This window comes from Heloderma suspectum, chromosome 17 (assembly GCF_057233095.1).
Source record: "Heloderma suspectum isolate Gila_16-S chromosome 17, 16-S_ref, whole genome shotgun sequence".
In the NCBI taxonomy this organism is placed as follows: Eukaryota; Metazoa; Chordata; class Lepidosauria; order Squamata; family Helodermatidae; genus Heloderma; species Heloderma suspectum.
This window is the reverse complement of record NC_139474.1, coordinates 1,577,874-1,604,416: the sequence shown is the minus strand read 5'-3', so window position 1 is coordinate 1,604,416 and position 26,543 is coordinate 1,577,874. Positions and strand designations below refer to the sequence as shown.

Genomic DNA, 26,543 nt, shown 5'->3' with positions numbered 1-26,543 from the left:
GAGAGTTCTTCTGCCAGTTCCTTTATGACTCTGGGATGCAGTTCATCCGGCCCTGGAGATTTGAACTCATTCAAAGTAATTAAGTGTTCCTTGACCATATGCCTATCAATCTCAAGCTGCAATCCTGCCCCTTCAGCCTGTACTTCGCCTTTGCCAGGGGGGTCATAGGCCCTCTTTTGGGAGAAGACTGAGCCAAAGTAGGAACTGAGCACCTCTGCCTTTTCTTTGTCATCTGTTATTGTTTTGCCATCCTTATTTAATAGCTGAACCACCATTTCTTTCTTCTGCCTTTTACTATGCACGTAGCTGAAGAAAGCCTTTTTGTTGTTTTTAGCATCCCTCGCTAACCTCAGCTCATTCTCAGCTTTAGCCTTCCTGACGCCATCCCTGCAATTCTGTGCTATCTGCCTGTACTCTTCCTTTGTTACTTGGCCTTCTTTCCACTTCCTATATGTGTCCTTTTTTGTTTTCAGGTCATCCCTAAGCTTTTTGTGAAGCCACATTGGCTTCTTCTGTTGTCTTCCACCTTTTCTTCTTGTTGGAATTGCTTGTGATTGTGCCTTGTGAATTTCCTTTTTTAAAAGCTCCCACCCATCTTGGACTCCTTTTCTCGCTAGCATCGCTTGCCATGGGACCTGACTGATCATTGTTCTGAGTTTATGAAAATCAGCTTTCCTAAAATCCAGGGTACGCGTTTGACTACACTCGGCTTTTGCTTCCCTTAGAACCAAGAACTCAAGTGCAACGTGGTCGCTTTCCCCCAGAGTTCCTGTAACTGCTACTTTACCCACTAAGTCATCTCTGTTGGTTAGGATCAAGTCAAGGATAGCCGATCGTCTAGTTCCTTCCTCTACTTTCTGTAGGAGAAAGTTATCCGCCACACAAGTCAGGAATTTCCTGGAGGGGCCATGTCAATTCCCACATGCACGTCTCCCCCAAATGTGTATCCCCATTACAAAATATACATGACTAAAGGGATTGCTGTTTCTCAAGCCCCTCGGACCCTGAGATGCAGGGGTAGGGGCAGGGAACATAATGGGGACTGGCAGATTGGCAGAGTAGGGCTGGGGCAGTACTGAATGGGTCAGAGCTGGAGACTGATGAATACGGGGCAGATTTAAAAGTCTTGAAATCAAGCAATAACTGTCCCATGCCCTTGATTCTGGCCCCCCACCAGAGACTTTACTTGTCCTTCCCCTGGAGATCCTGGCAGGGAGGTTTCCAAAACTCTGAAATTGCCAGTCAAGTGTGGAGAACCCCGGTGGGAATTCTTACTGCATGCAGAACTGCAGGCGCAAGAAAAAAAAAAGAGAGGTAGGACTCAGAGGAGTTTCAAGATGAAGCTGGACAACTATCTGTCAGGGATGCTCTGACTTGGATTCCTGCATTGAGCAGCGGGTTGGACCCGAGGGTCTTGTAGGCCCCTTCGAACCCTACTATTCTATGATTCTATGAGTTGGACACCTGACACAAGAGTAATATGTTTAACTTCAGGTGCAATAACAGTTATTAACCACTTCCGCCACCATTGTACATCACACTTTTTAATAAAAATAGTACGCATAAACACAATGATTTACATCTTTAAAAAAATGGTTATAAACAACACGATGAGTAACAAAGGGCCAAAACAACCCATTGGTGTGCATGTATTTAACTGCAATAAGGGGTCAAAGGGTCTGGAGATAAGTGACTGATTTTTGTTTTGGAAAGAAGTTTTTTTTTGCATTGTTTGAAATGGAGATCCACTGATTATGGCGTATACGGTCCTACCTTTGCCTCTGGTCAAGCAGGCTCAAAACAGGAAGCAAAGCCTCATTCAAACTATTTTCTGCTCACTTGAAAATTATTTTCTTTCTCCAGCCTGCGACATGTCATCAAGGTGTTTTAAACCACTTCAGCTTAGCTGCCATCGGTAGGACCAAAATATCCCTCCCCGTGGTGAAATGAGCTTTACTGTCACTAATGGGGTTCAGGGAGATTTGTTCAAAGATCATGGGAGGAAATCACCCCCTGCTATTTTTAAATCTCCGTATTTGCACATTTAAAATCTCTGTGCATCATTAAAGTTTGGAAATGACCCTCTCTCTCTCTCTCTCTCTGCAGACATATACATGCTGATAAATGTCTTATCCCTCAGAAGGATGGGGCAAAGGGGAAGAGGTAGAAACCTGTGGAGGGCAGTGAGCAGCAGAGGCTGCCTTTCTCTTGACCAGAGTTCCTCCTGTATTCCCTCCCACGTACAGCCATGAGCCTAGTACAAGTTTAGGTCACTACGTGGTTATTTTAAAAAACGTTTGAAGACGACATTGCTTCCTTTTCTCAACTCAGTGGGTAAATTCTAAAGTGATAAATGATTCAGTTAATTAGCCTGTGAAACTGGGCATCACGGGGATTCCCTCTTCTTTTGAGAGAGGTGTTGATCCTACACCACAGTTAAGAACGTCGTGCACATGAAGACACACACGCACGCACACAGTGTGTACAGAGGATGCTCATGGCTGCTGTTTGTTTGTAATAAGCAATAGGTCTTTGCAACTCAGGTCCTTTCACACATCTATTTTTAAGTGCAAGCCTGCGCTATTTTGAGAATACATCCAAAGGGGTGAAGAGTGCCTGTGACAAAGAACTTCCTGCAAAAAATATGCACTGTGCAGGTATGGTCATCCTTCACCTGGCATTGGTTCTCTGCGAAGCACATAGACTGTTGAAACCTCGTGCTTGCTACAGTATAACACGTGATTGTTATGTTTTTACAAGCCATATCCACATTGACAAGTCCAGAGCGATTGTGTTCTAGCTCGATTTCTGGGCCTTGAACGCCCGCCCCCCCCCCCCCGTTAAAATAATGCTTCCTTTAAACAGATACAGAATGATGTGATTTTCAAAACAATGAATACTGCAAGTAGTTCTGCATGCCTGTGACAACTGCAGTGACAAAAGCAGGCCTAGAACTCAGATAAAACTTGTTTCCAAGTATAAAGGTCTCCAAAGCAGGGCACAGGTTCGAGGCAGTTTGGAAGGTTGACGTGATTGCCGTTTTGTTCACTAGAGGTCAGCAGCAACACACACTGAAACAGGAAGAATTTGCAACACACGTTTCCAGTGAAGGGGAGGGGATCAGTTCCAAAATCCACAGCTTTCCCCTGATTTGGGGGGAGGAGAAAAGAGGGAGGCCTCCATCTGGCAGAATGACACCCTTTTCAAGTGAACCATCAAAAAGCGCAGCACTGGGCAAGAGGAACGTGCACGCCCGGTAAACATAAGGCTGCAGTTCAGCCCATTATCACGGACTGAAAACCTTCCACAGCCCCCGCCCCAGAAAACTCCTTCCCACACAAGGCACCTTGTTGAGCGGACAGCAGGCGAGCTCCCTCTATGAACGAGGAATAATACTGGCGTGCCTCAACAGGGTTGTCGTGAGAGCAAACATATGTAAAGTCCTCTGCAGGTTTAAAAAGGAACGTAGAAATGATGAGCTGTTGCAGAAGCCAGCAGCCTCGGGATCAGCTGGTCCATTCAACCCACGCCGCACAGCGGTTGACCACGTGGACTCCTTCAGCCTGCCCCATGCCGCGGCTTGCCACGCGTGGGACCAGAGGATTGGCGCGACGGGACTGGAAAGAAGGTGGTGGGTATCCCTCCGTGTGTGGGAGAAGCCATTGCACCCTAGAAATGTCAAACAGCCTCCGCGCAGCCGCCGCTGCTGCAGAAACACGGGAGCGAGGCCGGGGCAGAGGAGACGTCTCCCAAAGAATCTCTGCTTCTGTTTTGACCCCCCCCCCCAAGATTGTAATCTAGACTTCCCCAACCTGGTCCCCTCCGGATGGGTTGTACCACAGCTCTCATCATGCCCAGCCAGTAGCTGGGAATGATGGGAGCTGTAGTACAACCCATCCGGAGGGGGCCAGGTTGGGGAAGGTCATCCTGGTCATGGCGGTGGTGAAGACGATGCTGGCAAGTGTGGGGGTGACGCCTGAGGAAACCTTACGAGCCAGAAGGGGTGCAGAGCAAGGTGTCCTGGACGAGGTGGGTAGCGGGGGGCACTTTAGGCCTTGCATAGTTTCTCTCCGCCTCCAAGAACCCACCATACATAGCCAGCGTATTGGCACTGTCAAAAAGAAGAGACGTTATGCCAATGAAGGAGGTGACCATTTTTCTCGGCACAGGATTTGGATGGCTCAGGCACAGCCTTTAAGAACAGCGCACACACCGCATACAGAGACCTGCTGTAAATGGACCTTTTGGTGAAAACGGCCTGTAGTGGGTTCTTAAAGTATGAGGAAGAACTCCTTAGAGAGGTGTAAGCACTTGCTGCAGGACTCAGGGAGGCCTCCAAACACCTCCCGGCACCCCACGGCACAATCACATCCTGGAAGGACGCAAAACTGCACGGCCCTCCCCTGCAGGGCCACACAGGCAAGCCAGGAGCCGGCTTGGCCAATACGAGGTGCCCTGTTAACTCCAGGGAGGCCTGAACAGAACAGATCCGCCCTCAGGAGTCTGGGCAGTCCACCTTGCCTGGTGCTGCCCCCAACCACGCTCATACTCTGCTATCTCCCTTTGCCTCCCTGGACAGCCAGTCCTGTCGCTGAACTGCCCCTTCTGCGCAGGAAGCCTCTCCTTGCCTTGCTGGGACCCCAGGACTGCTCAGCTGCCCCGTCCGGTCCCTCGCTTTGTCACCTCCCTTCTCCAGCCATCTGGCGAGCAAAGGGCTGGATGCGCCTGGTCTCAGAAGTGAAGCAGGGTCAGACCTGGTTAGTACTTGGATGGGGACCACCTGGGAATCGGGCTTCCTGCGCTGAGCAGGGGGTTGGGCTCGATGCTCTTGTAGGCCCCTTCCGACCCCATGGTTCTATGAAGCCCGGGCATCAACAGGCATCATCCGGCGGAGGCATCTCAACACGAACGCCACTGAGCAAGGCCTAAAAGAATGGCCGAGCCCCGGCCCCGCCCCCCGGCCCTGCCCTGCACCCATCCCTGCGCCTGAGCACCTCCCAGCCAGGCAGATGGGCTCCGTTTGTCCTCTGATTTCTGTAAACGTTTTACAGGGAGAATTATGGATCTGGCTACCAGGGGATGTATGGAGGCACTGCGGCTGAATTTCTGGAGTTCAGCACCCTATCTACAAAGGCAGTGTTGAGGCGGGGCCGGGGGCCAGAAGATACGGGAGTGGCAGGGATTCCTCCCACGGCATGGCATGCGTTCTTGGCTTACGTGGCATCGTACAGAAAAGACTAGGAGACAAAAAACGGAAATCAGAGGTGACTCTGTGTTTCCTGGCGGTGCTTCGGAGCAGGGCCACAGCAGTGCTGGGCCTTTTGTTCTCGTCAGGTTGCCTGCCCGCTGGTGTTCCCTCAAGAGGTTGCTCCCAGCAAAACCAGGCTAGATCCCGCTCACGGCCACGGCCCCTCTGGAGTCATCGCCATTGGCCAGGCTGGAGCTCAAGCGGTTGTTTTCGGCGTCCGTGTCCTGGAAAGTCCCATTCACTTGGACACAGCAGGCTTTGGAGCTGCCAGCTGCTTCCTGGCCAGGACCCTGCGCCGGGCACTCGTCGCCCTGGGGGGCATTCTGGTTGCTGTTGAGGAGGGCTTTCTCCTGCCCCGAGCCTTTGCTGGCCTCGGGGGGGCTGCAGCCCTGCACTTTGCTTCTCGCTTTCAGTTTGTCATGGTAGGAGAAGAACGCCACAGCCGCAGCCACCGCTAAGGTCATGGACAGAAGCACCGTCACACTGACAAACTGGACCCAGTAGGTGCGCCGTTCGCCCACTGGCATGGCCTCCACACTGCCAGGGGCACGCACCTGGTACTGGGCCACCAGGTGCCGGTACCCGTGCTCGCTGGCCCAGCATTCGTACGTGCCTAACGTGTCCTTCTGCACAACGATGACCAGGGCCTTGCCATCCTCCCGGACCATGCTGTCCTGCATCTTCTTTTCTAGGTAGTTCCATGAGTAGTTGGCCAGGGCTGAGGTCTGGGGACAGGGCAGCCTCACCATGGAGTTGAGTGGAGCGCTCAGAACTGAAACAAATGGAAGCAACACAGCTGTAATGCGCGCCCTCCAGCACTGCGCCAGCTAAACGGGGGACACTCTTGGGCTGTGCTTATAACATCCCAATTCCCACCTCAAGAGCCACTTCATGGGGCCGTTTGCACACTGCACGATGCCTTAATGTTCATGTGCATCATGCACCAATATGCAGGCACACTAGTTTGAGGTCAAGTTACAAAGAAGACTCATGGCGCAATCTCACGCCGGTTTAGACAGAAAAAAGCCGTACAGTGCCCAGCACTCCCCAGACAGCGTGGCAGGCAGGGGCATGCTGGGAGCGGAAGGATTTTTTTCTGTCTAAACATGCATCAGATTACACTCTCAAACGATTAACGCCAGAGGGGTGGGATCCGGAATGTGGAGAGTGGCAGCCCTGGAGTGTGTGTTTGTGTGTGTGTGTGTGTGCGTGTGCGCGTGCGTGCGCATGGGAGACAGAAAGAGACAGGTTGCCATCTGAAATCCTTTCCAGCCCTGCTGGCACAGACAGATCACTGCCCTATCCTCTGGCCCAAACAGACGAGCAATGCTCTCTGTTTTCCTAACATGAATCTAAAATCCTCAGCAGGCTGAGGCTGTCAGCTTCAGGAGGCAATTATACTGCGTTTTTGTGATAAAGCCACAGCCACGGAGAGATTCCTCGGCCCTCCAGCCCTTTCCCTGTGTGTTCTTCCCCAGAGACACATGTGCTGGTTTTAGCAAGCAGACACCTTGTTTTCAAAGGCCTTGTTTTCACAGAACAGCAAGCAGCCTTGAAGTACAAGGACTTTTGTTCTTGGATGGAAAAACCCTTGGCCCATCAATCACACCCTGCCAGGCTTGTACTGAACCTTTTGGCAAGATGCCCTCAGGGTCACTCCTGGACCTTGGCGAGGCTCTGGCCTTCCCATCATGGCGCTGGCAGATCAAGCTGGACTTCCCCATCGCGATATCTTGCAGCCAGTCACTCCTAGAAGCAGAGAGAACATGGGAGGCTTCAAGGGACCACCTTGTTGGATTAGGCAAAGACATCCCTAAGGTAAGTCCAGCATCCTGTTTCCAGCTCGGGCCAGCCAGAAGCCTGCAGGAAGCCCACAAGCATGGCATGAAGCTGACAGCCTGCCCCTGCAGCTTGTCTTCAGCCACTGCTGTTCAGAGGTAGACTGTCTCAGTGCATGGAGGTTCTATGTAGCTATCATGCGTAATAGCAGTTGATTGACAGACCTCTTCTCCATGAATATGCCTACTTCTTTTCCTTCTAAAAAGTCATGTAAGCTAGTGACCCTCTTGTGGCAAGGCGTACCACAAGTAAATTATGAGTCATGGTTGCTATTATTATTATTATAGTGCCATCAGTGCACATAGCACTGTACGGAATAAAGCAATAAAACTGGGAATCCCTGCCACAAAGGCATACTTTCCAATAAAATGACAAAACAAAACCAAAGAAGGGGAAGGACTTCCATTTGCATGTCCTGAACCTACTGCAAGTCCTGAATTCTGCTACCTTGTGAGAGAAAGATCAAGAGATCAGCAGAGTGCGCGATAAGGTTTTGCTCTCCAAGTCCAGCTCAGGAATGTTGGGGACACAAAAATCAAGTCCTGGGATGCTTCACAGAAGGAACCCCACAAGCCCAGATTGCTGACTCTAGCAGCACCATCCATGACAGCACTGGCTAAATCCCTCAGTAAAGCCCTCCTGGACCAGAACAAGTTGGGTCCATCTCACCCAGGATCCTGCTGCCATGCAAGGCATGAAGGCAATAGCTTCACCTCTCATGTTCTTCTTTTAATTCCTGCCTCTGAATATGGAGCTTTCATCACAAATGGGTTTCTTTCACACTAGAAGTTGTGAAATCAGCACGACACAGCAAGAAGGACAATACTCTGATAACCTCTCGTCTGGATTACTGCAATGCATTATATGTGGGGCTGCCTTTGAAAACGGTCCGGAAACTTCAGCTGGTTCAAAACAGAGCAGCGAGACTGTTAACAAGGACTGGTCAACGTGATCATAGTATGCCAGTACTTCTCCAGCTGCGCTGGCTGCCAGGCCAGATCTGGGCCGTATTCAAAGTGCTGGTATTAACATTCAGAGCCCTAAATGGCTTGGGGCCAGGTTACCTGAAAGATTATCTCCTCCCATATTTTATTATTTATATATTTGCAGCACTTATATACCACTCCACATCCTTTTGGAGTGGTCCAGGGGTCCACTCACTAACAGTCGAAAGACACTGTGTGGCTATTTTGTCTTTTCTTCCTTAAGGATTTTTTTTGGTAAGGAAAAAGATGAAAGAAGTTGGTCAGGCAACCTGGAAGACTACAAATGGAAGACATCACCTGGTCCCTCTGTAACATTCTGTGAAAGAGGCAGAGTGATTGTACAAAAACAGCCTTGACTAGAAACACCCCATGAGACCTACCCTACTCCATGCATTTGTCTAATCCCCCTTTGAAAAGAATATATTGTTAGGATTTTAGGCCACAATCCTATGGGTGCTAGGCAGTGGCTACACAGCCACAGGATTTTTCGTTTTCTGGGAACTGAGCTCAGAGCCAACACTCCAAGGTTGGTTCCCAGAAACTGTCTCCCCACCCCGGCCACCTTGTAAGAGGCGCAGTTTGTCCCTGGCTCTGTGCTCGTAAGAGCAGCGTGGAGTGGGGGGAAAGGGGGTGTTCATGTGGGAGGGGAGGGGACAGTGAAAGCATCATTACGATGCTTCCTATGAGCCATCTGGCCTCCCCACACACACACCCTGCTCCGACCTGCCCTGGCTAGACAGCCGAAATCAGCTATCTAGCCGCTAATGCAGGGTGGGCGGAGCGTGGAGGAGAAGATCCCCTCTGCGCTCCGGCCGCCCTGCATTGGATAATCGGTCACCTCCGAGTGCGGAGGTGGCCAACTACCGCCATTGGGTTGTGCTCTCATTTTTATTTTTAAAATGCATATGCTGACTTCCTGCCACAGCTGGTGTTCAATGTGACTCAACACGATCTCATAAAACCATTGGTATAGTAAATTCTACATGGACAAATAAAACTGTCACTGAGAAAGTGCAACTGATCAATTTACCTACCGAAAGCTTAGGTGAATAGGGCCATTTGCATGGCACTTAAAGGAGGTTAACGCAGGCGCCAGGCAGCAGATCTCCCATGGGAGGGACACCAACCCAGAAAGGCCCTCCCCAGTGCCAGTGCCACCCACCTAACCTGCACCGGGGGAACCGCCTGGTGGAGGGCCTCCGATGATGATGCCAGGGAGGCTCAGGCGGGAGCAGGCGCCCCCAGGGACCCTGGCGACCGGTCAGTACTCCCCTAGGTGACCCACTAGTGGCTATGACCGCTGCCACCCTCCTAGCCTTTCCTCTCCTCTGTGCTTTCTCAGGGCTGCTGCAGTTCCGCATATCAGCCACCTCCCCACAATCATTCAGTGGCTTCCCGGCTCTGGTGCGGTTTTCCCCTCCTTTTTAAAAGGCTGAAAACCTCTCCAAAGGCTCAGTTAGGACCAGGAAGAGCCTGAAGCTGCAATATGCTGGGATCTTCGGCCCGCCCCTTTGGCCCCGCCCACTTCTGGAACGCGGCCCTCGAGAGCTTCTCGGGAATTGAATTTGGCCCTTGGGCCAACGGAGGCTCAGCGCCCCTGCGGCAAGGACTCACGTGTTCTCCGCGACGTCCCGAATGTTCCTGCACTTGCGCTGATCCCAGGCGCAGTAAGGATCTCGTGCCAACACGCAGTCAGCACAGGTCGCGTACACGCTGCAGTTGGCCAGGGGAACTTGTAGGACTTCTTTGGAATAGCCCACGTACAGCACTCCCTAAGAGAGTGCAAAGAGGCATCTGTCAGCATTACGAGAGCCCCATCCAAGACACGCGCAGCACAGCCCTGCCTCACATTAGCGTGTGGGACTCACAGCCACAATGTGTGTTGATGAGCACTGCCTGTAAAAATTAAATAACAGCTCAGGTAATTAAGAATGGAAGGGTGTTATATTTACCTACACTTTTATCCCATTAATTATGTTTCAAACCACCCTTCCCCAACTCCAGTCACCCCTGGCCAGCAGGGGGCAAGGGAAGCTGAGGTCAATTAACTAAATGCTCTGGGACGGAGTGACCGTCTGCCTCTCTGCGTGTGCAAGGGCCTGAAGGTGAGGAAATGAAGTGCTAGGGAGAAGGGGGGCTGCGGGAAATGGCACCCGGGGCCTCGAGGCAGGAAGGGCAGCGTGCGCTCTGCGGCACTCAGCCTGGCAGGGGGAGCCACTGTGGGGGCAGAAGGAGAGATGTGAAGGCCCCGAAGGAAGCCCAGAAAAATTAGGGGGGAAACCCCATTTTTTTCCGAGGCCCATTTTTTTTTTTCCAGAAAACTTGAACAGCTTTGGATTATGAAATATTTTCTTTTAGAATTTAAGATGAAGTATTTATATATTGTTACCCAGCCTTGAATCCCCAGAAAATGATTTCTAACAACGATCTAATAACACTTTTATAGAAAGAGCAGAGATGTCAAATGTCTGGAAATAATGAAGTCATAGGGGGAATTTTTTTTTAATCTTTTCTGTAAGATTCCCAGCATAATTATTTCTTTCATTTCTTATTAATTATTGATCTAAAGTATATTTTACTGATGGACGTTTATGCTCAGTTTCCTAAGTAGAGTCACCACTGTGCATTCATGACAGTTTGGATTTTGTTCTATAGAGTCCTGTGTTTCTTATGCTGTAGCAATCCTTTAATGTAGTTCTAATCTATTCAGTCAATAATTACAAATTAACTGAGTTTAGTTTCAAAAGTTTTTAAAATGTAATGATAATTTTATGAGCTAACTATGTTATACATAAAGTAACTTTAGCAACTGAAAGGCTGTGTTATGTTCCTAAATCAGCCCTCCACAACCTGGTGCCCTCTGGATGTTTTGGACTACAGTGCCCAGCATTCCTGGCCATTGGCCATGCTGCCTGAGGCAGATGGGAGCTGAAGTCCAAAATATCTGGAGGGCACCAGGTTGGGGACGGCTATCTTAAGGCAAGAAAGTGACTTTAGATCTGTAAAGAGCACTGAAAAAAGTATTGCTTATTTTTCACTTTCCCCTAAAATGTCCGTTTTTTCCCAGAAAAACCCCCCCCCATTTCTGAAAATGTTACATCGCTAGGCAGGAGCGAAGGCAGGGAGGTCAGCCTCTGGGGACGCAGGCAAGGCCTGGCATCTGGGCTGGGCCAGGGCATTGGGCCAGTTGTGCTTCTTCTGCCACTTCTGTGTTGTGACCTGGCAGCCCTAAGGGAGCAGCGAGGGCCAAGAAGTGGTGGGAGCAAGCCTGGATTTTGCATCTTCGCTTGAACCAGCCGCCCAAGGCAATCACTTTGTTGTGGCTGCAGTAGCCATTAAAACACACCAGAACTGAAATAAGTCTCGGAATACAATGAGCCCTGAATTGGCGGCTCCATCAATTCAAAGTCGCCCTGATGGATTAAATCTGGCCCGATGGGACTCAAGCGTTAATCACACCTCCAGACCTGATGACTGCACAAGATGCTGCCCCTGAACAGTGCTTGGGAATGTCGACTGGCACAGCAAGGGCTGGCCAGGGCGTGGAGGGAGCCTGTTGCTTGTTAATGCTGATGCGGTTACGCTATCTTGGCTCCCAGTCCGTTTCCAAGCTCAGTTCAAGGCGATGCTTTTGACTTGATGGTTTGGCACCGGGATCCCTGAAGGCTTCCCTTGCCCCACACGAAGTTCCCTCTAGACCGAGCTCCTTAGACAGGGCCCTGCTCCATGTCCCATCGCCACCGCAGGCACAGTGGGCAGGGACACAGGCGGCAGTCGTTTCAGCAGCAGCCCTCAGGTTTTGGGGCTCATGACCTCGAGCAACTCGCCTGGCCCCCTTGCGATGAACCTTTAAGCAGTCACTTGGCTAAGACGTGCTTGGCTATCTCTTCCCAGAGCTATTGATTACTGTTGCTGACGTTGCCTTTTGTTTTTATCAGTTATTATTTCTGAGCCCTTTCCAGTTCAGTTAGTTCCAAATGCAGCTGCTAGGTTATAGCTGCACTGGCTGCCAGCACATTTCTGGGCACGATTCAAAGTGCTGCTGGGGATCACCTTTAACACCCTAAATGGCTTGGGGCCTAGGCTGGATCTACACATAGCAGTTTTACCGTTATCATACTGCAGTGATAACTCTTGGCACGCATGGCACCCATGGGCACGAATAGTTAGCGCTGCAGAATGATCATGGTAAAACTGCTACGTGTAGATCCAGCCCTAGTCAACTACAGGTCCCCTGTCTCCTCCATGAGCTACCTAAACACTACGATCAACAGAGGCTGCCTCTATGTGTCATCCCACCCCACCCCATCCAAAATTAGAAGGTGGTGACCACCAGAGAGAGGGCCTTCTCAATGGTCACAGCTCGAGTATAAAAGGCCCTCCCCATACAGGAAAGCTCACTGGGTGCCAAATCAGATGTCCAGGTGAAGAACGTTTTATTTGCCATGGCTGACCAGCATGTCACCAGAGCTTGGTTTAATTCATTGCTTAGTACTGAATCTGCTGGTTTTTATTCATGCTGCCGTGCTCAGCAGTTTTCTATGGTTTTTAATACTGAGTTTTATTGTACCATATTTATTTCAGAATGTGAGCTGCGGGGGGGCTTTAACTGAACATTGGCCTGTGAGTGTTTCTAAATAAACAAATCACTCAGATATGGATCTGTGCATTTCTAACATGCTGTTTTACTTTTCTGATGGTTAGCCACCCTGGAGGGCCTGTTGGTTCAGAAAAATGGGATTACTAAAAATAATAATCCTCCCATCAAAATGTAGCCCTGCAGATCGTATCCAGCACGGGGTACCCACTTTTTCAGGGGAGAGCAACAGGTTCCGGACTGCTTCTGGCTTCCCAAAGAGCTGAATCTCCTCAATGATATGAGCCCCACTGCCGATGACCACCGCTTTGTGAAGGAAGCCTTTGTCTGTGGGAAGCAAAGTGCAGATCAGCATCTCAAATTAGACACGATGGTGGCAGAACTGCTTGTTTAAACTCAGTCCTGCTCCAAATGAGGAGGGGTGAGATAATGAACTCTGCCCCTCCCCCTGCAGCCCCTCTCCCCCTTGGGCTCACTCCCAGTTTCAGGTGCTGCCTTGCAGGTGGGGAGATGAGTTTTGGGGGACTGACTGCAGGGAGGTAAGCACCAGGGCGGAGGAGGATTCCACTTGCTGTTCCCCTGCCTTCTAACTCCTAGGGAGAACTGGCTATGAACATGGATGGAGAAAGACAGCCAGAGGCTCTACAAACACACTCCAGATTTCTCTGTTTGTCCTGGTAGTACCTTTCATATTCTCAGCAATCAGAGCCTAGCATATACCAGGCGCCAGTATTTATTTATTTCAGCAATAGCCCTACTTCTTAATTGATCAAAAGATTTGAAATTGATTTAATCTAACTAAATTAACTGGCTAAATGTTCCAGCCTTTCCTTGCTGGTCTGAAGGAGTAAGGTCACAAGCAACTCATGCAATAGGGTCTCTGCAACTGTGACAAAAGCCATACCTGTCCCCATAAACATCACATTGTAGGGAGCCCCAGAGACATCCTGAGTTCGGTGTACCGTGATGCGGGTGTATTTCACGTTGTGCTGCACCAGCAGAGGCTGGTTATGGATTGGCTCAACCTTCTCATCCATCAGGAAGTGTTCTTTGATGAAGGTGAGGGCTTTGTCTGAGGAGGGACCAACTGAGCACTGCAGGAAGAAGCCCAGACATTATAACGGCTAAGAAGCCCCCTTGTACTGAGTCAGACGCCTGGTCCATCCGGCTCTGTATTGTCCACTGGCTGGCAGAGGCTCTCCGGTTTTTCAGGCAAAGTGTTTCCCAGCCCTGCCTGGAGATACTGCCTGGGACTGAACCTGGGAGCCTTCTGCATACCAAGCAGGGGCTCTACCACAGAGCTATAGCCCTTCCCTAGAATCTCCAAGGCTTCTTTAAGAAGCCCCAGAGGGTCTGTTCTCTATGTTAAATACACCCTTGAGCAGCCTTTCTGAACCTGGTGCCTTCCAGATGTGCCCAACACATTTTTTAAAATTATTATTACACTCATATCTCGCCCTTTTTTCCTCTTGCAAGGAACTCAAGGCGTCTTACATGGTCCTTCTCATCTCCATTTTAGCCTCACAACAACCCTGTGAGATAGGTGAGGCTGACAGTGACTGGGCCAAAGTCACCAGGTTGGGGAAGGCTATACTGTTGTCAGCAGCTCAAAACGAGCCGCCTCAGCATACAAAACGGCCGCCTGTCTAATCTGTGGTGACATGATGCTCACGCATTGGCACTGGGATAAAATGTATCTGCCCCGTAATGTAACTTCTCGAGACCTAGAGGGGAGGAAGGATGAATGCTAAGGCATAACAATGCTAGCGACTCTGACTAACAAAATGTTAACAAGGCAGCCTTTCCCAATCTTCGGAGAGAGCTTCGGCTATTGGGCAGTATAGAAATGAAATGAATGAATGAATAAATAAATAAATAAAATCTCCCATGTCCATGAGAAGAAGGGGACGTTTGGAAGAGGGGCAGAGAAAGACCACTGGCCATGTTCCAGTTTTGTTGTTGTTGCTGTCACTGAGCAACTGGGGCTCAGAAATACTTGCCAATCGACTGCAGATCATCTGGCAATATACCAAGTCCATCTGCCTTCTGGCCACCCCGGTCTAGGACCATCAACAGGGTTGTCCTCCCTCTGTCTCCCCACCACCACCCAGCAAAGTAGCACTAGGTCATATCCACCAAGGTGACCAAGACAGCGTCAGTTCCCAAACCAGGCCAGAAGTAGGGATGAGAAGATCTCCCCCCCCACCGCCCAATTCCGTAATGGTTCCTCTGGTTCATTCTGCCCTGAGTCCTACTTATCCTAAACTGCAGTTTGCCCAGGATCATTTCTAAATTTATTCCAGAACTGCTGCACATGCAGCCTGCCAGATCTCCTAGTTCCTCCAGTCCACTGGCATTTCACACACACGCACCGGCCCTCCACCCAACCAATGTGACCATGTCATAGAGCCATGGCCTTGGAAGGGGCCATCCAGGCCATGGAGTCCAACACCCTGCTCAGTGCAGGAATCCAGTTTAAAGCATCCCCGACAGATGGCCCACTCAAAAGGGCAAGCTGGATGTGGTCCGGGGTATGGCTGCATCAAGGCTCCTTGACGTGCAGTGTCTTGCTGGTGTGCACTCGTGCACCTCCCGAACACGGGTAAGACCGTTCAAAACGAGCCTGCCACAGTGGTACAGGGCCGCTTTTTGGCAGGATGGGTGCAGGCGTGCGCATCAGTACCGCAGAGGCAGGAAAAGGCCCACATTAAGCGAACGAACCGCAAGGGGAGGCAGGCTACGCGTGTACAGTGCATTGTACAGCGCAAGCGTCAGAAATAAAGAACAGAATGATGTCTCCCAATACGTCAGCTCCACTTCGGGAACAAGGCAAGGCAATTGGGAACTCCGGAATAGGGATGAGGAGAATTCTGCTCTGACCCACCTTTTTAAGCAAACCAGCCTAATTCACACTTGCTGGACTCATGTGTGGAGCAGAACACAGCTGTCCCTCCAATTCTGCACGCCTCCAGATTTTGCGTTGCAGTTCTCAGCAAAAATGTTGCAAACAAAAATGGAAAATTAGGGGAAACTGTGCACAAAAAAGTGTATGTTAGCGTCTTTAAGGGGAAATTGCATATGCAAATAAATGTGAATTTCCATGCAGTTCCTTTTTTAAAAAAATGAACAGAGTGACGTGGAAATTGGGCAGAACGGACTTATGACCAAAGACCTGCAAACCAGAAGTAGACCAATTCATCCATCCCTACTCCAAGACCTGGGGGGAATTTGGAGAAGGAGAATTTCAGAAGCATCCCTAGCCAGAAGCCCAGTCTGACTGCATGGCCCAGCCTGCCCATGTCCAAGCATCGCCTCTCGGCCACGAGCACCAGAAGCAATACTCACGCTGCCGGGGCGCGGGTCCAGGGCCGGCCCACTGTATGTCGTCCATCGGAAACAGTCCTTGTTGAACTCTTTGTATTTCCCATCAAAAGCTTTCCTGATCGCGTCTAGGCTGAAGGTACACACTGCCGAGCTTCTGTGATTGTCTGCCTGCCTGCCAAGAGAGAGACAAGCCAGCTCCACCGCTAGAACCCGAAGAGGCCTGCTCCTTTATTTCTGCTTAGCTCACTGCAGACCAGAAACAGGTTCTGAGGGCGAAGACCTTTCCCCAGCACAAAGGATTCCCACAGCGGCCTTGAGCGGGTTTTACCCTTAAAGGTGGACTGAAAATAATGTAAAACAAAAAGTAAGCAAATTACCACTGCGACGCAAAGACGCCATAAAAAACAGCACCACCGCCGGGCTGCGGGAGGGCAAACGCATGTTGGATGACGGCATAAGGGAACTGCCCCTGTTGCGTACAGGAGAGCTGGGCTTTCAGAAACGTGGTCCACTTTCTCTGCAGCACCTTGTCTCCTCCAACATCATTCTAGGGAAGATGAAAAAGCAAAGCATAATTTACAGGCTGGGGGGACCTGACTCCTTCGTTGCTCCCGCTCTCTTGGCACGCAAGCCAAGACCGGCCCTTTAAGGCAGGAGCGCACAACCTTTTCGGCTCTGAGAACACACACACGCATGCGCACTACCAGGGAGGAAAGATCGATGTGGATCCGGATCGCTGAGGGGGAGGGGTGGCGAGAAGGCCAGCAGGTGGTGGCAGCGGAAGCAGGGGCTGCCACTACAATGGTGCAGCTGGTGGGAAATCTGCACAGGGGGGGATTTGGTAGGGGGGTCTCTGGGGGGCCATGGTTAAGGCTGTGGGTTGTACCCCTGCTTTAAGGAGTGCCCCTTGGCATCTTTTGCCTGGCCACTCTTTTGTAATGATCTGGTGGTGCTGCTTTTATTCATTATTAGCGAATGGACCCGGCTTTGCACAGGTGGAACTGCCCTAATGTGCATACAGCGAAGCCTACAAGCAGACTTACGCAGCTGTCAGAGTTGGACCCACTGTACCTGCCCCGTCTCCTGCTGGCAGCTCTAGCCACGGCCCCTGCCACGGTGCACCCCTGTAGCCCCTTAAGGGAGAGATCTTCTCACTTCATTCCCCTGAGGGGGGGGGGGAAGCCTACCACTCAGCCCCCTAATCTCTCCTGGCTTCAACCTGTATGGACTGCAAAGTGATGCGCTGCTCAGGGAAGTCTGTTCCTAGTGGCTGAAGATGTTACTGCAGGCTTCAACCACGGACGCATTTAAATTAAGGTAACTGAAATTAATTAATGCATTCTAAAAACAAAGTAACCCTGAGGTGCACACCTCTAGGGTCCCCTTCGTACGCTCGCCAAGTTTCCAGTGTCTAGGTTTCATCGTCTTGGAGCTATGGTAGTGACGGACAGACACACACCCTCTTTTATTATTATAGATCAATCCAGTTAATTTCATTGTTTGGTTTCTCTTTTACTCTTTTCTGTGGCACTGTACAATTTTGTCTTGACTTTAGTATGCTTGTAAGCTGCCTGGGAGGATTTCATAGATGACGATTACTATTCTTATCAGTGACAACACAGGGTGAGAACACACGCTGTCAAGGGCTCCTTGGAGGCCTCTCTCAGTCTAATCCAGTAGCCAAGTCCAGACACAGACAAAGGGATTCTTTTCAAAGCTTTATTCCTCTTTTACAACTTAACAACTCTACCGTTTGCAACTATTGCTGAGCAGCACAGTACCTATGCCCTACGTTGGAACAGTTGGTCCCCATTTGAAAGGGAATTACTGGCAGACCCCTGAACTTAAGGACTAGGGAGAGTCCCTCCCCTTTTCCCTTGGATCCTCTGGGCGCAGCCGTTGTTTGCGCGCCAACCAGGCACTCCGCCTCCTTTCTGCGCCCCCATTTGCCGCTGCTCTCTGCGTCGGCGTCGCGCATCCATCAAGTCTGCTTCCCGCGCTCTGACACTCCCAGGACTGCTATCTAAGCTAAGAATGCTGGTGGGAGGAATCTCCGTCAGCTGTTGGCCCTGGGAAAGAGGAGTGCGCTCCTCTCCCAGGAGCGACTGCTCTTCCTCAGAATCAGAACTACTCTGGGATTCTATGGGCTCAGTGTCCACCCTGACACACGCTTTGGGTGAGCGCGGTCCCAGGTTCAGTCCTGCATTTGGTTCCCCAGAGGCATCTGGCCAACCATGCTGAGAATCAGCAGGATGCTGGCTAGCCAGACCTCCGCCTTGATCCAGCAGGGCTCTTCTTATATCCCAACCTCCAGTTAAACTATTTCAGAAAGGAGGGCTAGAAGCAGGGAAGGAAGGCAGCTGGTATTCAGAGGAAGACCTGCTCCTGCACATGGAGGGTCCATTTCATTGTTACTGGTTGAACAACTGTCTTCTGTGAATTTGCCCAGACCAAAACAAAGCAAAAAGCTCCTCAGCCAGCAACCATCACCATGTTGTTGTTGTTGTTCAGTCGTGTCCGACTCTTCGTGACCCCATGGACCATAGCACGCCAGGCCTTCCTGTCCTGCGCTCTCTCCCGGAGCATGCCCAAGTCCATATTCATTGCACCGGTGATGCTATCTAGCTATCTCATCCTCTGCCATCCCCTTCTCCTTTTGCCTTCAGTCTTTCCCAGCATCAGGGTCTTTTCCAGTGAGTTTTCTCTTCGCATTAGATGACCAAAATATTTGAGCTTCAATTTCAGTATCTGTCCTTCCAAGGAGCAGTCAGGGTTGATTTCCTTTAGGATGGACTGATTGGACCTCCTTGCAGTCCAGGGGACTCGTAAGAGTCTTCTCCAGCACCACAGTTCGAAGGCATCAATTCTTCGGCCCTCAGCCTTCCTTATAGTCCAGCTCTCACAGCCATACGTTGCTATTGGGAAAACCATAGCTTTGATTAGACGGACCTTTGTCGGCAAGGTGATGTCTCTGCTTCTTACTACGCTGTCTAGGTTTGCCATAGCTTTCCTCCCAAGGAGCAAGCGTCTTTTAATTTCATGGCTACAGTCACTGTCTGCGGTGATCTTGGAGCCCAAGAAAATAAAATCTGTCACTGCTTCCATTTCTTCCCCTTTTATACGCCAGGAAGTGATGGGGCCGGATGCCATGATCTTTGTTTTGTTAATGTTGAGTTTCAAACCAGCTTTTGCACTCTCCTCTTTCACCCTCAACAAGAGGCTCTTGAGATCCTCTTCACTTTCTGCCATTAGGGTGGTATCGTCTGCGTATGTGAGGTTGTTGATAATTCTCCCGGCAATCTTAATTCCGACCTGTGATTCATCCAACCCGGCATTTCTCATGATGTACTCTGCATATAAATTAAATAAGCAGGGCGACAATATACAGCCTTGTCGTACTCCTTTCCCAATTTTGAACTAATCGGTTGTTCCATGTCCAGTTCTTACTGTTGCTTCTTGTCCCTCGTACAGGTTTCTCAGCAGACAGGTAAGGTGGTCTGGTGTGCCCATCTCTTTCAGAATTTGCCACAGTTTGTTGTGATCCACACAATCAAAGGCTTGAGTGTAGTCAATGAAGCAGAAATAGACGTTTTTCTGGAATTCTCTTGCTTTCTCCATGATCCAGCGAATGTTGGCGATTTCATCTCTAGTTCCTCTGCCTCTTCAAACCCACGCTTGTACTTCCGGTAGTTCTCGGTTCACATGCTGCTGAAGCCTAGCTTGTAGGATTTTGAGCATCACCTTGCTGGCATGTGAAATGAGCGCAACTGTACGGTAGTTTGAACACTCTTTGGCATTGCCTTTCTTTGGAATTGGAATTTAAACTGACCTTTTCCAGTCATGTGGCCACCGTTGAGTGTGTGCAGCACTTTAACAGCATCATCTTTTGGGATTTTAAATAGCTCAGCTGGAAGACTGTCATCTGCGCTAGCTTTGTTGTTACTAATGCTTCCTAAGGCCCACTTGACTTCAATTTCTAGGATGTCCGGCTCAAGTTCAGTGACCGCACTATCATGGCTAACAGGGACATTAAGATCTTTCCTGTATAGTTCTTCTGTGTATTCTTTCCACCTCTTCTTAATCTCATCTGCTTCTGTTAGGTCCCTGCCTTTCTTTGTCCTTTATCATGCCCGTCTTTGCACAAAATGTTCCCTTGAGATCTCCCATTTTCTTGAAGAGATCTCTAGTCTTTCCCATTCTATTGTTTTCCTCAATTTCTTTGCATTGTTCATTTAAGGCGGCCTTCTTGTCTCTCCTGGCTATTCTCTGGAACGCTGGATTCAGTTGGATATATCTTTCCCTTTCTCCCTTGCTATTCGCTTCCCTTCTTTCCTCAGCTACCTGTAAAGCCTCATCAGACAGCCACTTGGCTTTCTTGCATTTCTTTTTCTTTGGGATGGATTTTCTTTGGGATGGATTTAGTTGTTGCCTCCTGAACAATGTTATGGACCTCCGTCCATAGTTCCTCAGGCACTCTGTCTATCAGGTCTAATCCCTTAAATCTATTCCTCACCTCCACTGTATATTCATAAGGGATATGATTTAGGTCATACCTGAATGGTTTAGTGGTTTTCCCTACGTTCTTCAATTTAAGCTGAAATTTTGCGATAAGAAGCTCATGATCTGAGCCACAGTCAGCTCCAGGTCTTGTTTTTACTGACTATATAGAGCTTCTCCATCTTTGGCTGCAAAGGACATAATCAATCTGATTTCGATATTGACCATCTGGTGATGTCCATGTGTAGAGTCGCCTCTTGTGCTGCTGGAAAAGAGTGTTTGCTATGATCAGCGTGTTCTCTTGACAAAACTCTATGAGCCTTTGTCCTGCTTCATTTTGTACACCAAGGCCATGCTTGCTTGTTATCCCGGTGATTTCTTGACTTCCTACTTTAGCATTCCAATCCCCTATGATGAAGAGGACATCTTTTTTTTAGTGTTAATTCTAGAAGGTGTTGTAGGTCTTCATAGAACCGATCAACCTCAGCTTCTTCAGCCTCAGTGGTTGGGGCATAGACTTGAATTACTGTGATGTTGAATGGTTTGCCTTGGATTCGTACTGAGATCATTCTGTCGTTTTTGAGATTGTACCCCAGTACTGCTTTTCCCACCCTTTTATTGACTATGAGTGCTACTCCATTTCTTCTAAGGGATTCTTGCCCACAGTAGTAGATATGATGGTCACCTGAATTAAATTCGCCCATGCCTGTCCATTTTAGTTTGCTGATTCCCAAGATGTCGATGTTCTGTCTTGCCATCTCATGTTTGACCACCTCCAGCTTACCTTGATTCATTGATCTTACATTCCAGGTGTCAGGGTGGACACTGAGCCCATAGAATCCCAGAGTAGTTCTGATGCTGAGGAAGAGCAGTCGCTCCTGGGAGAGGAGCGCGCTCCTCTTTCCCAGGACCAACAGCTGACGGAGATTCCTCCCACCCACATTCCTAGTTTAGAAAGCAGTCCAGGGAGTGACCCAGCACAAATAGCAGACTTGGTGGATGCGCGGCGCAGACGCAGAGAGCGGCGCCAAATGGAGGGCGCGGAAAGGAGGCGTAGCGCCCGGTTGGCGCTCAAAGAACGGTTGCGCCCAGAGGATCCAAGGGAAAAGGGGAGGGATTCTCCCTAGTCCTTATATTCAGGGGTCTGCCAGTAACTGCCTTTCAAACGGGGACCAACTGTTCCAACTTAGGGCATAGGGATGCTGCTGCTCAGATCTAGTTGCTAGCTGTAGAGTTGTTAAGTTGTAAAAGAAGAATAAAGCTTGGAAAAGAATCCCTTTGTCTGTGTCTGGACTTGGCTACTGGATTAGACTGAGAGAGCCCTCCAAGGAGCCCTTGACACCAGGTTCCTAAACAATATTGTTCTTTACAGCATCAGACTTTCTTTTCACCACCAAACACATCCACAGCTGAGTGTCCTTTCGGCTTTGGCCCAGCCGCTTCACTCTTTCTGGCGCTACTTGGAAATTCCCTCTGCTCTTCCCCAGTAGTATATTAGACACCTTCCGACCTGAGGGGCTCATCTTCCGGCGTCATCTCTTTTAGCCTTGTGATACGTTCCATGGGTTTTCTTGGCAAGAATACTGGAGTGGGTTGCTGTTTCCTTCTCTGGTGGACCACATTTTGTCAGAACTCTCCACCATGACCTGTCCGTCTTGGGTGGCCCTGCACGGCATAGCTTATGGCTTCACTGAGTTACGCAAGCCCCTTCGCCACAACAAGGCAGTGATCCATGAAGGGGAACCATCACCATATCCTATGGCAATTAATTCTCCAAATTAATTACACACACCCTTATTTGTCCTGAATCTACTAGTTCCCCTCTACTCAGCACTGGTTAGGCCTCATCTGGAGTACTGTGTCCAGTTCTGGCACCGCACTTTAAGAAGGATGCAGACAAGCTGGAGAGGGTTCAGAGGATGGCAACAAAGATGATCAGGGGACTGGAAACAAAGCCCTATGAGGAGAGACTGAAAGCACTGGGCCTGTTTAGCCTTGAGAAGAGAAGACTGAGGGGAGACAGGATAGCGCTCTTCAAGGACTTGAAAGGCTGTCGCAGGAGGAAGGCCAGGATCTCTTCTCGATCATCCCAGAGTGCAGGACACAGAACAATGGGTTCCAGTTACAGGAAGCCAGATTCCAGCTGAACATCAGTAAAAACTTCCTGAATGTGAGAGCAATATGACAGTGGAGCCCATTCCCTAGGGAGGTGGTGGGCTCTCCCACACTGGAGGCATTCAGGACAAGTGAGCAGGGGGTTGGACTCAGTGGTCTTGTAGGCCCCTTCCAACCCTACTATTCTATGATTCTATGAGGCTGGACAGCCACCTGTCAGGGATGCTGTGACTTGGATTCCTGCATTGAGCAGGGGGTTGGACTAGGTGGTCTTGTAGGCCCCTTCCAACCCTACTGTTCTATGATTCTATCATCCTTTCTGGAGTTGATGCAGAGTTCTAGCATTATGAGAGAGGGAGGGAAAATATTTTGCTGCTCACTATTCTCCATAATGGTCATAGCCCTTACTCTAAATGAAAAAGCCCCCAGTGTCCTGGTGGTCCCATTATTTTGGTTCAATAATCAACACAGTTAAATCCTGGCTCCTGAACCTTGCCATGAAGCTCTCTCCCTCCCAGACAGGCGCAGGCTGAATGCCAGGGACACCCATTCTGTACTTGCTCTCATGCCATTTCCTCCACGCCTTCCAGGGCAAGGAGAACCAGCCCAGGACTGAGCCCAGGTGGGCCCCAGCTCAAATGTACCCTTGATTTTGAAGACATCTCACCTTGCAGATACGAGCCACCCTGGAGATGGTTAGTTTCTCAAAGAAGTCAAACTCCTTCGCTGTCTCCTCAAAGAAGAAATAGACTTTTTCATCATCCGGGGGGTCTGGGATGTTGAAAGAGGCCACAAACGCCGCATCGGCTGGGAGAGAGATGCAAAGAGAGACCAACATGAGATCCCCTTTGCCCCTCAGTTCATGACCCAGTTGGTGTGAATCCCCAAGGAAGGCTGGTTGCCTAGGCAATACATCTTCTGTGGGTACCAACCCATTAACATGTCAGTTGCCTAGGCGATCAGGCCCTGATGGATGGTGGGAATCGCTGGATTCTGGTCAGGGGTGATGATGACACTTCCCCCTCCCACAAAACTGCCCCTGCTCTGCCCTTACCATGCAGCCAGGAAAGAAAGCTATCGGTCTTCAGAGCTGTCCTGCTTCCCAGCGTCCGAGAGATAATGGGCTCGTTTCCCTGGAAGTTGTTCATGGTGGCCGTGTAAAGTTCGCCATCTGCAGAGGGGAGGCAGGACAAGAGACCATGCCATCCATTCCAGCTCCTCACCCTGAGTTCTGGAAGCCTGGCCTCTCTTTTTGTTGTGGGGATGCCCTGCGGATATGTTCTCTGTGTGGCTTTGCTAGGCTTCTCATCCCCCAGGGTTCAGCTTCTTCCCCCAGGCCTCTAAACGTTCAACCTCTGAGTGGGAACGCATGCATCTGGTCTTTAGCGCACACCCATGTCAACTGATGCACACGAACAATAAGGCAGCAGGCAGTGCGCAGCCTGACACGTCTTAAGCCTAGAGTCATGCTGGCTGGAGATGGTGGGTGCTGCATCTGGAAAGCACCCAGTTTTGGGAAGTCTGGTTGATAGCACATGGCAGGACATACATTTATTTATTTAAAATATTTATAAGCCACTTTGGGGGGAAATCCTCCCAAGGCCGCATATTAAAAGTAAACCACAAAAAATTATAAAAACAACAAAACAGAAATGAAAACAAACTTAACAATTAAAACCAGGTAACACCATATATACAATGGCACCAAGCATAGTCCTGACTCAATTATAGGTCAAGCTGAACAGATTAGTCTTGAGGGCCCCTTGAAGGCCTATCATGATGGGACATGGCAGAACAGAGTTCCACACACGGGAGGCCACTACCAAGAACACCCTGTCCCCTGTCCCCATCAGCCTAACTGCTCTGACAGGCAGGCAGGCAAGCAGGCAAGTAGGGCCTGCAAACTTGGTTTCAGAGTGCAGGCATCTTGATACAGCTGATATGCTTTTGTAGTAGATCTTTAAACAAGAGTACAAACCTGCTTGGCTTTTAAACTGGTGGGAAACAGGCAACATGGCTGGCATGGCCCTGTCTGGGGCCCCATCTACATGGCATCTCTTTCGCCCCCCACCCTGTCGCAACTGCGCAGCACTGCAGCTTCGAATTAGCTTCTGCTGCGATACAGTCGCGGTTTACTGCGCACTTCTCTAACAGACTCTGCTGTGCCCCCTTTTTTGCCATTATACTTTAATGCGCAGCTGTGCAGTCCCGCGAGCGTGGGGATGCGACACTCCAGTGGCTGTTTTGTATTTTATGGGATCTGTTGGGTCTTTCCGTCCCTCACTAGGTAAAGAGTGGGTGTTCTGTGCTCCTTCATTTCCATGCCATCTGTTTGTCCGTTCCCCAGCCTGAGACTCTCACGATGATTCGCGTGAGCGGTATGTGCCTACTCATCGCTCTGAAATGGAGGCCAGAGCAAAGCTGGTCCTCCCCCAAGACCCCCCTGGCCCTTGGGCACTGAGTCCAAAAGCAACTATTATGAAGATACGAAGCCGCAAAACTGTGCAAAAGTGGGATTAAATAAATGAAAAAGCCTCTCTGTGCCTCTGTAACTGTGCAGCTGCGAAGGGACGGGGGGGGGGGGCATAAAGGGGTGTCACAGAGCGACGCAAGCACTCCGCACGCCTACAACACGCCCACTGCAAAATGCGAAGTTGGTTTGGGGAAGGGACAGCTGTCTCCCAACCATGGGAAACCCGCAGCAAACAAAAAACATCGCAGCAAAATGCCTGCTTGGAAATCTGCATTTTCCAGCAGAAAACCATGGATGGCTGCAAAGTGGCGACTGTATCATCTGTCCCGAGGGACCTCGATTCGCAGCCACCCCAGAGTAAAAGGCTTGTGTCGATTAGGCCTTGAGTGAGTGTGTGCCAGGAGTGTGTGTGTGTCAGACAGTGATCTACTGGTATGAGAACTGGGTGCTACACACGTTTCTTTTCATCTGGGAAATGCTGCAGGCTGTGCCATTCATTGGTGGCTTCAACACGTGACATACAAGGAACCCTGCCCCTTTTCCTGGCTTTCCAGATTTGACTCACCAACGAAGGTCACTGTGTTTGGGTGCTGAGGGTCAAAGGGACAGAGACCCTTCCCTTGCAGGAGGACAGGCTGCCCATTTGCATCAGTCACCAGGGTGAACGTCTCTAAGTCCTAACAAGACAAGGAAAGAAAGGGTAGGAGCCTGCCAGATAGTATGCTCATCATTGGAGGCCCTTGTCCAAGCGCCTCCTCCGAGGGAGTCTCAGAGGAGGGCAGCATGGAAGAGCGCCTTCTTGGTGGTGGCCCACAACTATGAAATGCTCTCCCCATTGACATCTTCGCGACACCAGGCTAAGACTTTCCTCTACTCATGGGCATTCGACAGCATATCATAAGGTTTTTAATGGGTCCTGGGATTTACTGTTGATGGCTTGAAAATTGTTATATTTTTGTATGTAGGCTTTATCTTTTGTATTTGTAGGGTTTCAATCTTTGCAAGCCACCCAGCTTTGGCTATTGGGCAGTACAGAAATGTAATGAAGGGAAAGGAAGGGAAGGGAAGCCGGCAAGGCTTCCTCCAGAAGAATCCAGCCCCCCGCAACCAGTACACACCCGAGTCTTTTTTTGGGAGATGCCATTTGCTGCTAATATCATTAGGAACTCCTTTTCTATATGTATTACACTGTAGTCCTTCTCTTTCTCTGAAGGGCTCGGGGTGCTGCATATGTGTCTCTCTCTCCACTCATTTTATTCACACAATAACCTTGCAGGATAGGTTAGGCGGGGTGGGGGGCGGGCCTCAAGGCCTCCCAACGAGCTTTGTGACTGGATGGGATTGAGAGCTTCAGCTATTGGGTGGTATAGAAATAAATAAATAAATAAATAAATAAATAAAATAAACCCAAGTGACCGAAGGCCAGAACTTTAGCCACCACATCACATGGGCTCTGGTTTGTAA

The 26,543-nt window shown here is 49.9% G+C and overlaps 1 protein-coding gene across 3 annotated transcripts in view; it reads right to left on the bottom strand.

Moving 5' to 3' along the window:
* Positions 1 to 5,250: 5,250 nt before the first annotated feature.
* SEMA4A (semaphorin 4A) overlaps positions 5,251 to 26,543 on the bottom strand; it is a 75,994-nt gene continuing 54,701 nt past the window's right edge. For all 3 annotated transcript variants that reach the window (XM_084824629.1, XM_084824630.1, XM_084824632.1), the window contains 10 exons: positions 25,645 to 25,756; positions 23,661 to 23,777; positions 23,274 to 23,413; positions 16,372 to 16,541; positions 16,016 to 16,166; positions 13,575 to 13,764; positions 12,882 to 12,997; positions 9,688 to 9,845; positions 6,879 to 6,997; positions 5,251 to 6,020 (listed from right to left, as the gene is read on the bottom strand). In XM_084824629.1, the coding sequence (XP_084680755.1) occupies positions 5,386 to 6,020; positions 6,879 to 6,997; positions 9,688 to 9,845; positions 12,882 to 12,997; positions 13,575 to 13,764; positions 16,016 to 16,166; positions 16,372 to 16,541; positions 23,274 to 23,413; positions 23,661 to 23,777; positions 25,645 to 25,756 (1,908 nt within the window). In that variant the 3' untranslated portion in view covers positions 5,251 to 5,385. The remainder of the gene's footprint in view (positions 6,021 to 6,878; positions 6,998 to 9,687; positions 9,846 to 12,881; positions 12,998 to 13,574; positions 13,765 to 16,015; positions 16,167 to 16,371; positions 16,542 to 23,273; positions 23,414 to 23,660; positions 23,778 to 25,644; positions 25,757 to 26,543) is intronic.